The 15,197-nt window shown below is 36.5% G+C and overlaps 1 protein-coding gene across 2 annotated transcripts in view; it reads right to left on the bottom strand.

Moving 5' to 3' along the window:
• Positions 1-1,135: 1,135 nt before the first annotated feature.
• Positions 1,136-15,197, bottom strand: part of RAD54B (RAD54 homolog B (S. cerevisiae)) — a 102,546-nt gene continuing 88,484 nt past the window's right edge. The window contains exons 12-15 of one of the 2 annotated variants that reach the window (XM_011937021.1): positions 8,982-9,243; positions 7,406-7,472; positions 7,020-7,217; positions 1,136-1,561 (exon numbers count right to left, since the gene is read on the bottom strand). In XM_011937021.1, coding sequence (XP_011792411.1) covers positions 1,344-1,561; positions 7,020-7,217; positions 7,406-7,472; positions 8,982-9,243 — 745 coding nt within the window. In that variant the 3' untranslated portion in view covers positions 1,136-1,343. The remainder of the gene's footprint in view (positions 1,562-7,019; positions 7,218-7,405; positions 7,473-8,981; positions 9,244-15,197) is intronic. The other variant, XM_011937022.1, reaches the window with a different exon arrangement.

Raw genomic sequence — 15,197 nt, 5'->3', positions numbered from 1 at the left:
CAAAAAAAAAGACATCAACTCACTCAAGTCTCAGATGACCGTTAGCATTTCCTAGCAAATTATTTTTAAATTAAGGAAAATACATCATTTTTCAGACATGATACTGTTGCATACTTAGTAGACTATAATATAAACATAACTTTCATATGCACTGGGAAACCAAAAAAATGTGTTACTCACTTTATTGTGATATTCATTTTATTGCAGTGGTCTGGAGCCAAACCTGCAATATCTCCAGGGTATGCCTGTATTTTCTGCCTAAAGGAAATTTTCCTAAATGGAAACAAAAGCTAATTACAGAAGCCCCAGTTGGAAATTAAATTAGTAACTCCTTTTCTTTGCAAGCTTCAGTCTTCTAAAGCTTGCTTTGTACATTAAAACTCTTTTTTTTTTTTCTTTTAAGATGGGGTCTTGCTCTGTCACCCGATGGATATTGGATCATATCCAATCATAGTTCACTGCAAACTCAAACTCCTAGGCTCAAGCAATCCTCCTGCCTCAGCCTCCCAAGTAGCTGGAACTACAGGCATGTGCCACCATACCTGGCTAAGTTTATTTTTTAGAGACAGAGCCTCACTATGTTGCTCAGGCTAGTCTCAAACTATTGGTCTCAAGCAATCCTCCTGCCTCTACCTACTAAGTAACTAGGATTACAAACTGCAGCCACCATGCACAGCTAAAAAAACACTCTTTTCAATGTCAAAAATTACTCCAGATAACCCTTAAATGATGGTATTTGAACCTTTATGCAGCGCATAAGCAATATTTGGTGGACATGGCTTTATAAACTGCATGTCTGAGGTCCCAAACTAGGAACTAGTGCCCTAAAGTGTTCCCAAACCCTTCATCTCCCGCACTAACCTACTGACTTTTCTCACTCAAACTGCCCTGCAGCAACTATTATATCCAACATCTTTAGCATTTGCAATCCTAGCCTCTCATTCTCTTTCTCCTTTGAGCTACATTTTAAACTTACCAAGTTTTTCAGTTGTTTCAAACATCTGTCTAATATTTCTAATCAGATTAGTTTTCCCAAAGACAGAGACTAAGTATTTTTACCTTTTTATATTCCTCATAACAATTTCTCAGTAAATACTTAATGAAAGTATATTAATCAAGGAATTATTAACAATCATACAATGATAGAAGCACATCTTTAATTTTTCATTTAAACATTTAATATTTACAAAAACTTAAACCACTCAATTTTGACTGTTGTATCAAAAGTGATATATTTTGCAACACACATTGTAATTTAAATAATTCTATTTTCAAAAAGTACATTTAATTACCATAATAATTTTCAAAAGAAGAGCAATGGAATGTCAGGAAGTAATCTTTCATTATGTGCCAGTAGCTTGAGTGGTTATATTCTGAAAAATGAATGACACATTTTCTGTTATTCTTTCAAGAAAAGGATCTGTAAGATTTAAATGATCTCCAGAAAAATGTTTCCATTGCTTCAGCTGGGACATAGAAAGAGGTTTCAGGGAGTTAGATTTCTGGTGATGTGGACCAAGTTGACAATCTCTAGAGACAACGAATTTTTCCAACGAATCACCTGCAATAAGTAAAACAATGAGAAAATCCTTAGGCAAGCCAATGTCCTAATAAATACAGTACTTTTTTGTTTTATGATACTTCATTTATGTGATTTATTACATTTGATCACCATGGTTCAAGTAAAGACAAATTCATTCATTCTTCTTACAAACATTTATAAATTATTTACTATGTACTGATTTAAACAGTAAAGGTAAAATGATGAAGAAACACAGGCATGGTCTCTGACTTAAAGGACCTTACAGTCTAGTGGCAGCGATATACATTAAATAAATAATCACCCAAAAAAATGTATTACAAGTTCAAAATCCCTTGCCTAAAACCTGTGGGGCCAGATATGTTTCCAAATTCAGAATATAATTTGAACAATCTGGGTCAGCATTCCATAATGAAACTCATTAATATTCTGTAGCAAGTCATAGTGTTACAAAATGAGTTAAATAAAAACTATTGATAAACTCACATCAATTTAGGTAAGGTTTTGCCACAAATAATTTTGTCACAAATTTATTTATTTATTTATTTATTTATTTATTTATTTATTTATTTTTTTGAGACGGAGTCTTGCTCTGTTGCCCGGGCTAGAGTGCAGTGGCCGGATCTCAGCTCACTGCAAGCTCCGCCTCCCGGGTTTACGCCATTCTCCTGCCTCAGCCTCCGGAGTAGCTGGGACTACAGTCGCCCGCCACCTCGCCCGGCTATTTTTTTGTATTTTTAGTAGAGACGGGGTTTCACCATGTTAGCCAGGATGGTCTCGATCTCCTGACCTCGTGATCCGCCCGTCTCGGCCTCCCAAAGTGCTGGGATTACAGGCTTGAGCCACCGCGCCCGGCCCACAAATTTATGAAGAAAAAAAAATCTTTTGAGCTTTCTAGATTTCAGAATTGAAGATAAGGGACTGTGGAGCTGAATTACAAACAGAGGTAAGGGTATGAAGGAAAGATACAGAGAACTACCTTACATATGACAAGAGAAGCTGACTTGGTCTAGAAGGTAAGTGAAGGGCACCCTGAGGAAATATTCTATTAAGATCTGAAAGATGAGGAGGAAAGAACTAGATGGGGAAGAAAGATAAAGCATTCCACGATAAGCACATTAAAAAGCTATGAAAAGGAAGGGGCACTGGCATAGTCAAGCAATTGATAGGAGCCTATGCAATTAGAGCCTATAGAGTAAAAGCAAAGAATAATGCAAGAGAAGTTAAGTAATGCAAGGTGATGCAAGTATTCAAGGGCTGGATTATGCAAAACATGAATAGCAGAGGCCAGCCATTATTCACCAAATCCATTTCTCTTTCCTCCAGGGCACTTAGTCACATTTCTCAGCCTCCCTTACAGTTAGAAACTGCCACTGTGTCTGGCCTATGGAATGCAGCTATGTCACTTCCAGATCTGAACTATAAACATACTTCAAACTGAACAACTTTCTACTTTATCTCTTCTCTCATTGCTGGCTGGCAGATGCAGGGGAATCCAGCAGAGGACTCTAACGTCCAAAGGGATGGAAGAGCTCCAAGTGGAAGAACCCTGGATCACAAATTTACCTTATGAAAGGCTGTCCACTAAATGCCCACAATGACCTGTTACACAAATGAGAAACATATTTCTATTGTGTTAGACCATTGTGCTTTTTTAGTTTCTTGTTACAGCATTTAGACTGCCCTAACTTACCAATTTAAAGATTTTAGTATCTATCCTAAGAGCAACAGGAAGCTATTGGAGATTTTATTTTTTTAACCTTTTAATTATGGGAAATTTCAAATAAATATAATATACATATAGCATTATCATTTCACTAATAACCATTTCATTCTACATTTCTAAAAGATAAACACTTCTTCGAAATTTTATCACACCTAAAAGAAAAGCCTCAAGTCATTCCTTAATATCATCAAATCCTTGTCAGTGTTCATAATCATTGAGGTTTTAAGAAAAGAGATGACAAGATTGCTTCAAAAATTAGAAGACAATAGAATAACACCTGCAAAGTACTGACCAAAAAAACCTCTGGCTAACATTAGGCCCTTGTTAAAAATAAAAAATTAAAAGACAGTAGAAATAAATAAAAATACCTTAATAATTATAAATGCAAACAAATTAAATATTCTCACTAAAACAAAATATCAGACTGGACAAAAAATAAAATCCAGCTTTATGCTGTTGATAATAGATACCTAAAACATAAGAACATAGACAGATTTAAGGTAAACAGATGGGAAAAAATAGACCAGACAAATCCTAACGATAAGAAAGCTAGTTTAATATGTTGAGACAAAATAAAACAAAAGGCATTAGGGATAAGGCAATCACTACATAACAATAAAATAGAGAAACCATAATGAAAAACAAATTTCACAAGGAAGATATAAACTATATGAAGCAGAAAATGATAAAATAACCACAGTTTTGTCTAATCCACCATCATAGTTTCATATTTTAATATATTTATTTGAATAATAGATATATCTAACAAAAAATTAGGTTGTTAATGTTTTAAATGGGCAAACAATATGAAGAGATGGTTCACATAAAGGAAGTATGGTTCTTAAACTTAGGAAAACACTCAGCTTCATTCATAATAAGAGAATAGCATATTAAAACTATACCAATATATTATTTTCTTACTATCAGATTGGCAAAAATACAAGCATTTGATAATCCACTAACCCGGCAAGGCTATGGGAGAATAGACATTCTAGTGTATTTCTGGGGGTGTGTAAATTGACACAACATCCAACAAAGGGCATTTTGGCAGTATCTATCAAAATTACAAATGTACATATTCTCTGACTCAGCAATACTAAAAATTTACCTTACAGGTATACTTGAAGATATTCAAAATGATACAAGAATAAAATACACACCTATGGGAAATAACCTAATTGTACATCTGTGGATGATATGGTTTGGCTCTGTGTCCCCACCCAAATCTCATCTTGTAGCTCCCATAACTCCCACGTGTTGTGGGAGGGACCCGGTGGGAGATGATTGAATCATGGGGGCGGGTCTTTCCTGTGCTGTTCTTGTGATAATGAATGGGTCTCACAAGATCTGATGGTTTTAAAAATGGGAGTTGCCCTGCACAAGCTCTCTTTTTGCCTGCCACCATCCATGTAAGATGTGACTTGCTCCTCCTTGCCTTCTGCCATGATTGTGAGGCCTGCCCAGCTATGCGGAACTGTGAGTCCAATTAAACCTCTTTTTTTTGTAAACTGCCCAGTCTCAGGCATGTCTTTATCAGCAGTGTGAAAACAGACTAATATAGTGGGGGATAGATAAATTATGATATATCTATATACTGGAAGATTATATAGCTGAGGAAAAAAAAGATTGAGGAAACTCTGTAACAATACGGAAAGATCTCAAGATACGCTATTGAGTGAAAAAAGGTACAGAAATATACGTATAACATGCTATAATTTATTGGGAGGAAACTGGGCAAGAATATATATGTAGAGTGGCTTATATATGCATACATATATATCTGGAAGGATACACAAAAAAACTAATAGTGGTGGTTTCTTTTGATGTAGAAGGCTAAAAACTAGGGAGATAAGGGTAGAGTGGTAGGAAGAGTTTTCACCAAGTACATTTTATATTTTTAAATAATTGAGTCATGTAAATGTATTACCAATTCAAAAGTTAAATTAGTCATTTTTGAAATCTATAAAAGAAAAATGGATTATATAACAAAATCTGGCTAATATGACAGAATTCTGCACTAGACAATTGAGAGGATATACATGATTTCCATGCACAAAAGAAACATTTACAAAAAATGACCACATACTAGACCATACCCCAAGTCTCTATAATTACCAAAGAATCCATATTATGGATTCTATTCTGACTACAGAGCATTAGCAAGAATTTGGTAACAAAAACTAAAATACATTTTAAAGCATACTTTTAATAACTCATGAGTCAAAGAAGAAATCATAATGAAAAAACAAAATATTTAGAAATGAATAATGAAAGACTGTATATCAAAATTACGGGCAGCTTAGAGAAAAATGTATAGTCTTAAATATCTACTTCTTTGAAGAAAAGACTGAAAAATCATTAAGCTAAGTATTAAACTTAAATATTAGAAAAAGAACATTAGAGTAAATACAAGGAAAAAGGAGAAGAGAAATTATTAAAACAGGAAAAAATTTAATAGGGAGGATAAAGTGTTAATACTTTTAATTACCAAAATGGTTCTGAAGAAAGAGAAAATCTGAAAACATTTCTCTGAAGTTTAAATTCTACCCACTAAAAAATAAAAATATATACATATTTTAGCTACTATAAATATTAAATATTGTTATAATTATACATTGTGCATGCTTATATTTATTATATTATTAGTTATATATTTATATATAAATATGACACATAACTAATAAATATAATGATATATAATTTATATGACAAATAACTAATAAACTAATAAGCTTCTATTGTACCTAAAATGAAATATTTACATAAAGAAACATTTACATAAAAAAGAAACATCTATATAAAATATATTTTATGTTTACATAAAATCTAAATTCTTCCATCTCGTCTTATATAGTCTAACTTCTTCAACCTATCTTAATATAATTTATCAAGTAACTTTCAACTACTAGACATTGATTGCTCAAGTCCTACTCCTGATTTAATTCCTTTTTGAATGGTGTCTATTCTGGAGGGTAAATTTTCAGCTTTACTTAAGCAGCACTAGCAGTTACATGAAGTACTGAGAAGTATGGTGGCCCATGCTTCTGAGTGCCTCAGAAAATATGACCCCATTATGAATAAATTCTGTGCAACATAAACAACAAGATTATTCTGTCAACTGTATTTTTTTTGTGGAAGAGAAATAGGGATTAAAACCATTTTTCTGGCTGGAAGCGGTGGCTCACACCTGTAATCCCAGCACTTTGAGAGGCTGAGGTGGGCAGATTGCTGGACCCCAGGAGTTCAAGACCAGTGTGAGCAACATGAAGAAATCTTGTCTCTACAAAAAATACAAAAATTAGCCACGTGTGGTGGTGTACACCTGTAGTCCCAGCTACTCAGGAGACTGAAGCTGGAAGATTGTTTGAACCCAGGAGGCGGAGGTTGCAGTGAGCCATGATTGAGCCACTGTACTCCAGCCTGGGTGACAGAGCAACAGAGTCAGACCTTGTCTCGAAAAAAAGAAAAAAATTCTAACTCCAAAGCCATTACACCAGGATTTGAAAGATTTTCCTAAATAAGTTCAATTTTTCACAAGTGAGTCAGAAATAAAAAGCTAACATTGAGAGACTAAGATTCTACTGAATATTTTCACAATATCTATATCTGGCAGCTGCCCTATGAGCTGAGAAAAAAATAAAACTAACATATGCAAATGCTAAATATTATAAAGTTATTCTTTAAATATTTTCAACTGCTAACAAGAAATAAATTAACTTTACTACATAGTTACAGAATTAAAATATAACTAACCTGTATGAACTTCTCCTGTACACTCACAGTCAAGCAGGTCATGAGTAACACAATCTGAACTTTCATGTAATGTGAACAAATTTTTAAGTTCTTCTACTGAAAACTGAATATGTTCAGATGTCTTGGTGAGGTCGACAACTGCCCCACAAAGACCTTGCTTACTGATCTGCCTTTGATAGATCTTTTCTTCTATTGTACCTAAAGAGAAAACATTCATCAGATTTCCTTCAGATCTTTATGTTCATTGTTTTTGTTGGGTAAAATGTTTATTAACATACTAGTTAACAAAATAACAATATATTCCTGACACTGAAGCACAGGCTAACAAAAAATAATTTTAATTATTCAAAGGGTATACATTTTTTGTCACACTGAAGGGTTGTTACCTGTGGTGAGGAGTCTGTAAATATGTACAGGATATTTCTGACCGTCTCTCCATACTCTAGACATTGCCTATAGAAAATAAGGGAGAATTCTGAGAGTACAGTAGAAACTGATGGCCCTTTCCACATATGCAATTTGCAGAAATATGTTTTAAATCAGGAATTCTGTATTTTACATATAGCTTCAAAAAACATCCCAGGTGTGCCAAGTATGCCCTACTTCATAGCTTTTTCTTAGCAGAAAGAAAGGGATGAGTGAACATTTACTATGGTACTATAAAATAACTACAGGGGTATCATGCAACAGTGAGAGAATATATCTTCATCAATGGGACAGTGAGTATGGACAGCAAGAATGGAAAGAACCAAGTGTAGCATGGGCTTGGTGATTCATTCCCAGTCCAAATAGCTAAAGATTTTCCCCTGAAAAGTACCTAGGATACAAGTAATCAGCTAAGGCTCTAGGTGGATCCCTGTGGTTTAAAGATTTATCAATGATACTGTGCAATAAAGTGTTGATGTTCAAACTCTGCACATTTCAAATAAAAATCTGGCCTTCAACCAACTTCTAAGAGATCAGCTCTAGGCCTTTGGAATATCCTGTCTGATATGAGTGTCTGTTTACCGGAAGCCTTGGGCCACACCAGATAGTTTATGCTAGCAATGTGATAAGGTAGGGCCTTGGGCCATGTAGTTCGATTTCTGGAGGCTAAAGACTGATTAACTAAGGTCAGTCATGCAGGTGTTCCATGTCTACAGGACTAACCCCAAACAAATTCTGGACACCAAGACTTGGGTGAACTTCCCTGGTTGACAATATTCTATATGCACTGACACTCACCAATGCTGACAGAATTAAGTGTTGTCCATAAAACTCCACTGGGAGAAAACAACTGGAAGCTTGTGCCTGATCTCTCTTGGACTCTGCCCTGGACTCAGTATCTTTTCCTTACCGATTTGAGTATCCCTTACTATAACGTAACATAACTGTGAGTATAGCTGCTTTTCTCAGTTGAGTCCTTCTAGTGAATCATTAAACCTGAGGGTTGTCTTGGGATCCCCTAATGCACATACCAACTGAGGTGCAAACCTACAGGTAGAAAACTCAAGATACAAAAAGAAGGACTGTACTCTAAAGAAAACCAAAGGCTTCTCAAATATTTTCCTAAATACGTTACTTTTATACCCTCACTGTAGCCTGCATAAACACTAATCATAGCATCCTTAACACTTTATTGTCTTCACCTGATGGTCATGAACATCCTAAAGGCCCAACTCTGCAGTAAACTAGAACCTGGAGGCATACAGGTTTAGGTCTGAATCCTGCCTCTGCATCTTACAAGCTGTGAGATCTAGAATAAGCTTCCATATCTTCATCTTTAAATGGGACTACTAATATCCATCCTTGTAGGCTTGTTAGGAAGACTAAATAGATGGAAAGCACTTAGCAGAGTGCCTCATGCAAAATAAGGGCTCTTTATGCAGCGGTTATTATATATCATCATCATCTTTGTATCCTCAATAGGCATTGTATCCTCAGGCATTCAATAATATCTATTTAATGCATAAATATTCCTACCTGAATATCAGTGGCTGGATTCCAATCAATGTCATAGAGAATTAAGTGAGATCCTCCAATAAGGTTAAGTCCTACACCACCAGCTTTTGAACTTAACAAAAAAATAAAAACAGAAGAGTGCTGACTATTAAAGCCATCAACAATCTGCTGCCTTTGAGAGATTGGTGTTTGTCCATCAAGTCTTGTATAAGCATATCCATGACGCTTACATACTTCTTGTAAAATATTCAAGGTTTGTGTATAGTTGGATACCAACACCACCCTGTCAATCAAAAAGAAAAATTCTTTAGATAAATTTAAAGGCAGCATTAGATTTTCTTAGTTGAAAGAAAATACCACAATATTATCACTGACATTGAGAGAACATGCAACAATGACCTAGTACAATTAAAACACAGGTACTCCTACATATTCCATTTAAAGTCAATATCTAAACTTCCAGTTTTAAGATAGTGTGGCAAAGACCTTTCTGCCTTCCTCATCTCTCTGAGGTTCACTCTAAAAACTGCAAGAGAATGAGCAAAATGCAAAAATGAACAGAAACTAACTCTGAAGATATCTGAAAACAAAAAGCATAGTGAAGCAGTCACCTGCTTAGGAGTATACAGGTGATACCTAAATGCCCGAAGAGGGAGATTCCAATAAGAAACAAATGAAAGTTCATTTGCACCACAGAATCTTGCCAAGGTACCTTAGAAGCAAGGAGTTTAGACTGGAACTATTAAAACGTTGGTACATAGAACCCAGGCCCTGCTCCTATGTGATCAGTTGACTTTTCTTTCTCAAATAAAGTATTTGTTATCTGGAGAAAATAAACCAAAGACACTTAGACCAGGGAACTGACTGTAGAAGACAGGAGAGCCAATGTAGTGGCTTATGCCCGTAGCCCCTGCTGCTCAGGAGGCTGAAACAGGAAGATCACTTGAATCCAAGAGTTTCAGTCCAGCCTGGACAATAGAGCAAGATCCTGTCTTTAACAACAACAATAACAACAACAAAATGTGTTAATGAAAGTCTAGATACTGAATAAGATCCCTCTACCCTTTTCCTGTCAACTACCAGAATACCAACAGCCAGGCACCCCACATGCCAGTCCAAGGAAGACATTACTAAAGGATTCATCTATGGAAATACTTAAATGATTCCACAGAAAAGATCCACAGATAGGGAGTCCCCAAATTAAAAAGCCAGCTTACTGCCTGATTACCCAATGATGGTTATTAGTCAACGAGCCCTGCCTATCCATACAGTGTTCAATTAATGTTTTACTGCTTCACTGTTAACTGTGGACACCAAGGAACATCAGCTATTTGAAGTGAGCTTCAACATGAAAAGGAAAAATCAAAATAAACAAAAAACCTGAATTAAACAGAACAACGAAAAAAACAGAAGATAACTCTCTGAAAATAATTAATGTCCTCAAACAAGAGCTATCTATCGTTCAATAGAAGCGGATGCAATTTTTCAAAAGGAACAATCAAGAATTAGAAAAATAGCTTAGAAATGTAAAATGATAGACAAAATAAAGTTTTAACACGAGAGCTTTAAGATAATACTATGAGAGTTTGCCAGGAAATACATTAAGAAGAAAAAGTGATGACCAGTAGGAGAGAAAAAAAGAATTAGAGAATCAACTCATGAGGTTCAATATCTGACTGACAGGAATTCCAAAGAAAACACGAAATTGTATTAAGAGAGAGAAAGGATACTTCCCAGACATGGAGCCTTCAGATAAAAAGGACCTACTAAAAATTTCCCAGCTCAATTAATAAAATGAAGACTCATATTAAGGCATATCAAGATTATAACTCAAAGTATGAAGAATGAATAAAAGTTGCTCAATGTTTGATGAAGAAAAATAGGTCATATGCAAAAGAATCGAAATTTGAAAATCATCAGACTTCTCAAAAGCAACTCTAGAAACTAGAAGACAACATGTAAAGCAATGTCTTCAAAATTCTAAGGGAATACTATTTTGATCTAGAAGTTTATGACAAGGGAAGTTGTCAGTCAAGTGCTAGGGTAGAATAAAGAGTTTCAGATGTGCAAGAAGTCAAAAAGATTAATCTTCCATCTTTCTTTCTTAGGAAACTACTGTGAGATGTGCTCCAGCAAAATGTGAAATTCAGAAAACAGAAAACCAACACAGAAGAGGAAAAAAGTGAATTTATAAGTTAATATGATTTGGCTCTGTGTCTCCACCCAAATCTCATCTTGAATTATAATCTCCATAATCCCCATGAGTTCAGCAAGGGACCAGGTGGGAGGTGACTAAATCATGGGGGCAGTTTCCCCCATGCTGTTCTCGTGATAGCAAGTGAGTTCTCACAAGAGCTGATGGTTTTATAAGGCAGTTTTCCCTGCTCTTGCTAGCTCTCTTTTTCCTGCCAGTCTGTGACGAAGGTCTTCGCTTTCCCTTTGCCTTCTGCCATGATTATTAAGTTTCGTGAGGCCTCCCCAGCCATGTGGACTTGTGAGTCAATTAAACCTCTTTCCTTTATAAATTACCCAGTCTCAGGTATTTCTTTATAGCAGTGTGAAAACAGACTAATGCATAGGTGATGGCTTTTTAAAAGTCCCAGGATGCCGGGCGTGGTGGCTCACGCCTGTAATCCCAGCACTTTGGGAGGCTGAGGTGGGTGGATCACCTGAGGTCAGGAGTTTGAGACCAGCCTGGGCAACATGGTGAAACCCCATCTCTACTAAAAATAAAAAAATTAGCCAGGTGTGGTGGCAGGTGCCTGTAGTTCCAGCTACTCAGGAGGCTGAGGCAGGAGAATGGCATGAACTCGAAGGCAGAGCTTGCAGTGAGCCAACATCGCGCCACTGCACTACAGCCTGGGCAACAGAGCAAGACTCCATCTCAAATAAATAAATAAATAAATAAGTCCCAGGATGACAGCTGTGTAGCAAGATTAGAGATCAGTTCAAATTGTAGCAGGAAGACAGAGGACTTACAGAGGAAAGACAAAGAAAATACAGAGACACCTAGAGAGCACAACGGTACCCCGTTATCTGCAGATCTGCTTTCCACTGTTTCAGTTACCTGCAGTCAACCTTGGTTCAAAAATATTACACACAGTAAGGTATTTTGAGAGAAAGAGAGAATGCACATTCACATAACTTTCACTGCAGTATACTGTTATGATTGTTCTATTTTATTACTAGTTATTATTGTTAATCTCTTACTGTGCCTAATTTATAATTTTATCACTGGTATGTATGTACATGAAAAAACAATCCATATAGGGCTTGGTACTATCTGTGGTTTCAGGCATGCATTCCGGGTCTTGGAATGTATTCCCGAGGATAAGATAGGGATTCCCGAGGATAAGATGGGGATTCCCAAGGATAAGATGGCCAAAAAGCACATTAAAAGACGCTCGATATCACTAATCATTAGAGAAATACAAATCAAAACAATAATGATATACCACCTCCCACCCACTAGGATGACTATTATCAAAAAAATAGAAAGTAACAAAGACGGTAAGGAGATAGAGAAATTTGAACCCTGTGCACTGTTAGTGGAAATGAAAATGGTGCAGTCCACTATGAAAAACAGTATGGCAGTACTTCCAAATATTAAAAATAGAATTACCATATGACCCAACAATTCCACTTCTGGATTTATACCCAAAAGAATTTAAAGCAGGATTTTGAAAAGTTATTTGTACACCCATGTTCACAACAACATTATTCACAACAGCCAAAAAGTGGAAGCAACCCAAGTGTTCATTAACAGATGAATGGATAAACAAAACGTGGTATATACACACAATGGAATATTGTTTAGCCTTAAAAAGGAAATTCTGACACATGCTACAACATGGATACACCTGGAGGACATTACATTAAGTGAAATTGGTCAGTAACATAAAGAAAAAAAAACTATATGAATCCACTTACATGAGGTATCTAGAACAGTCAGAGTCAGAGAGTAGAAGGGTAGTTCAGGTGTTAAGGGAGGGGAAAGTAAGGAGTTGGTATTTAACAGATATAGCATTTCAGTTTCCTTTGCAAGATGCAAAGAGTTCTGAACACTGGTTGCACCAGAATGTGAATGTACTTAACACTACAGAATTATACACACAAAAATGGTTAATCTATGTTATGTCTACTTTACCACAATTTTTTTTAAAGAAAGGGCCATCTCTTCAGATAATGTGAAGCAACTGAACAAAGACCCAGCCTATGCCACTTATGAAAGTGTAGCTTCTCCTCAAATGAAACATGGTAGGATTTAAGTTTCTTAGGGACCCACAAGGACCATCAATGACCATCACACCTATAATCCCAACACTTTGGGAGGCCGAGGTAGGCAGATTGCTTGAGCTCAGGAGTTAAGAGACCAGCCTGGGCAACATGGTGAAACCCCATCTCTACAAAAATACAAAAATTAGCAGGGAGTGATAGCACATTCCTGTAATCCCAGCTATTTGGGAAGATGAGGTGGGAGGATTGCTTGGGCCTGGGAGGCCGAGGCTGCAGTGGGCCAAGATCGCACCACTGCACTCCAGCCTGTGCCCCAGAGTGAGACCCTGTCTCAAGATAAAGAGAAAATACCACCCCAACTTCAATCCCCAAATATTATTTTTATTTTTCTTAACCATTATATTTTTCTTCATTCCTTTCTTCCTTCTTGCCACAAGAGGGAACTTTCCCCTATGACATCTTCAAAGATACATTCTCACACCTATATTCAAACTGTATCTCTTCTCATTTCCTCTAAAACTCTTCTCACTCATTATCCTTTGTCCAGTAACAACCAACTATCCCGCCCACCCTTCAGAGAAGAGAAAAAAAAAATCCAGTTAAAAAAATAATAATAAGATATAAATAGAAGCTGAAGTGAAAGTTTGTACTCTTAAACTGGGTCACAATCTGCATATACACATCTCACATGTCCTTTTGCACATATCAAATGTTATCTAATAAAACATGTGAGAAGAGCTCCATTAGAGGTAGGTACAGCATGCTATGAGAGTACAGAGGAGGGGAATCTAAATCTGAGACAGGAGAAAGCATGTGAGCTGAGTCTTGTTGTTGTTGTTGTTGTGTAGAAAAGGGGTCTCAATGTGTCACCCAGGCTGGCCTCCAATGCCTGGCCTCGAGCAATCCTCCCACGTTAGCCTCCCAAAGTGCTGGGATTATAGGTATAAGCAATTGCACTTGGTCTGCTGAGCTGAGTCTTAAGAAGGAGAAAAAGTTGGCCAGAAGAATGAGAAGCAGAGGTAAGCCAGACACAGAAACCTGTAACATGTAAGAGCAGAGCAGAAGTGGGCAAACTCACAGGTTCTGCAGGGGGTTTGGTATGACTGGACCACATGGTATGTGTGAAGGAGTGATGAGAGATGAGGCTGGAAAAGGAGGCATTAACCATATCATGAAGAGTCTTGCCTAATGTGCTAAAGAATTTAGAAATTTCTGGAAGACAAGTGGGAGTCTTCAAATGATCTTTTAAGAAAAGGAGTGACATGTTTATATTTATATTTTAGAAATATAATTCAGGGCAATGTTGAGTATGTCAGGGGGCTGAGAGTAAGAGGAAGTAGCTTATAAGAGACTATCGTAACCCAAATCAGTAATTTTAAGAATCAAAACAAAAATCTTGCTACCAGAAAAATGAGGATGGATTCTTTAAATTAAAAAATAAAATCAATAGAATTTAGTGACTGACATTGTGGGATAAACGAAGAAGAAAAGTGAGTTTACAATAATTTCCAGGGTTTTTGCTTGCATTATGGTACCAAGGAACAATGGGACAAGATCAGGCTTGCAATAACGATGGTTTTGTCACATGGTTTTGGACATCGGAAGTGTGAAGTACTAGAGGACATCAAGATAGATTTAGATGACCAGTCAACACTTGAAAATAAAGATGTAGAAATTAGAAGAGGACTGAAGTGATATAAATTTCCTTCAATATTATATGCGTTTGGTATACAAGAAGATATAAAATATATAGTCATTCAAAAAAAAATACATATACACACACACACACAGGACCACATGGTATGGTCGTGTGTATGTGTGTGTGCAATAGTTGAAAGTACAGGGAGTAGAGCACTCAGGAAATATGTTAAGAGTGAGAAAGTTGCCGGGCGCGGTGGCTCAAGCCTATATTCTCAGCACTTTGGGAGGCCGAGACGGGCGGATCACGAGGTCAGGAGATCGAGACCATCCTGGCTAACACAGTGAAACCCCATCTCTACA

The sequence above is a fragment of the Colobus angolensis genome, unplaced genomic scaffold, assembly GCF_000951035.1.
Source record: "Colobus angolensis palliatus isolate OR3802 unplaced genomic scaffold, Cang.pa_1.0 Scaffold16, whole genome shotgun sequence".
In the NCBI taxonomy this organism is placed as follows: Eukaryota; Metazoa; Chordata; class Mammalia; order Primates; family Cercopithecidae; genus Colobus; species Colobus angolensis.
Note: the sequence above shows the minus strand (reverse complement) of the source record. Positions and strands in the feature narration are given on the sequence as shown.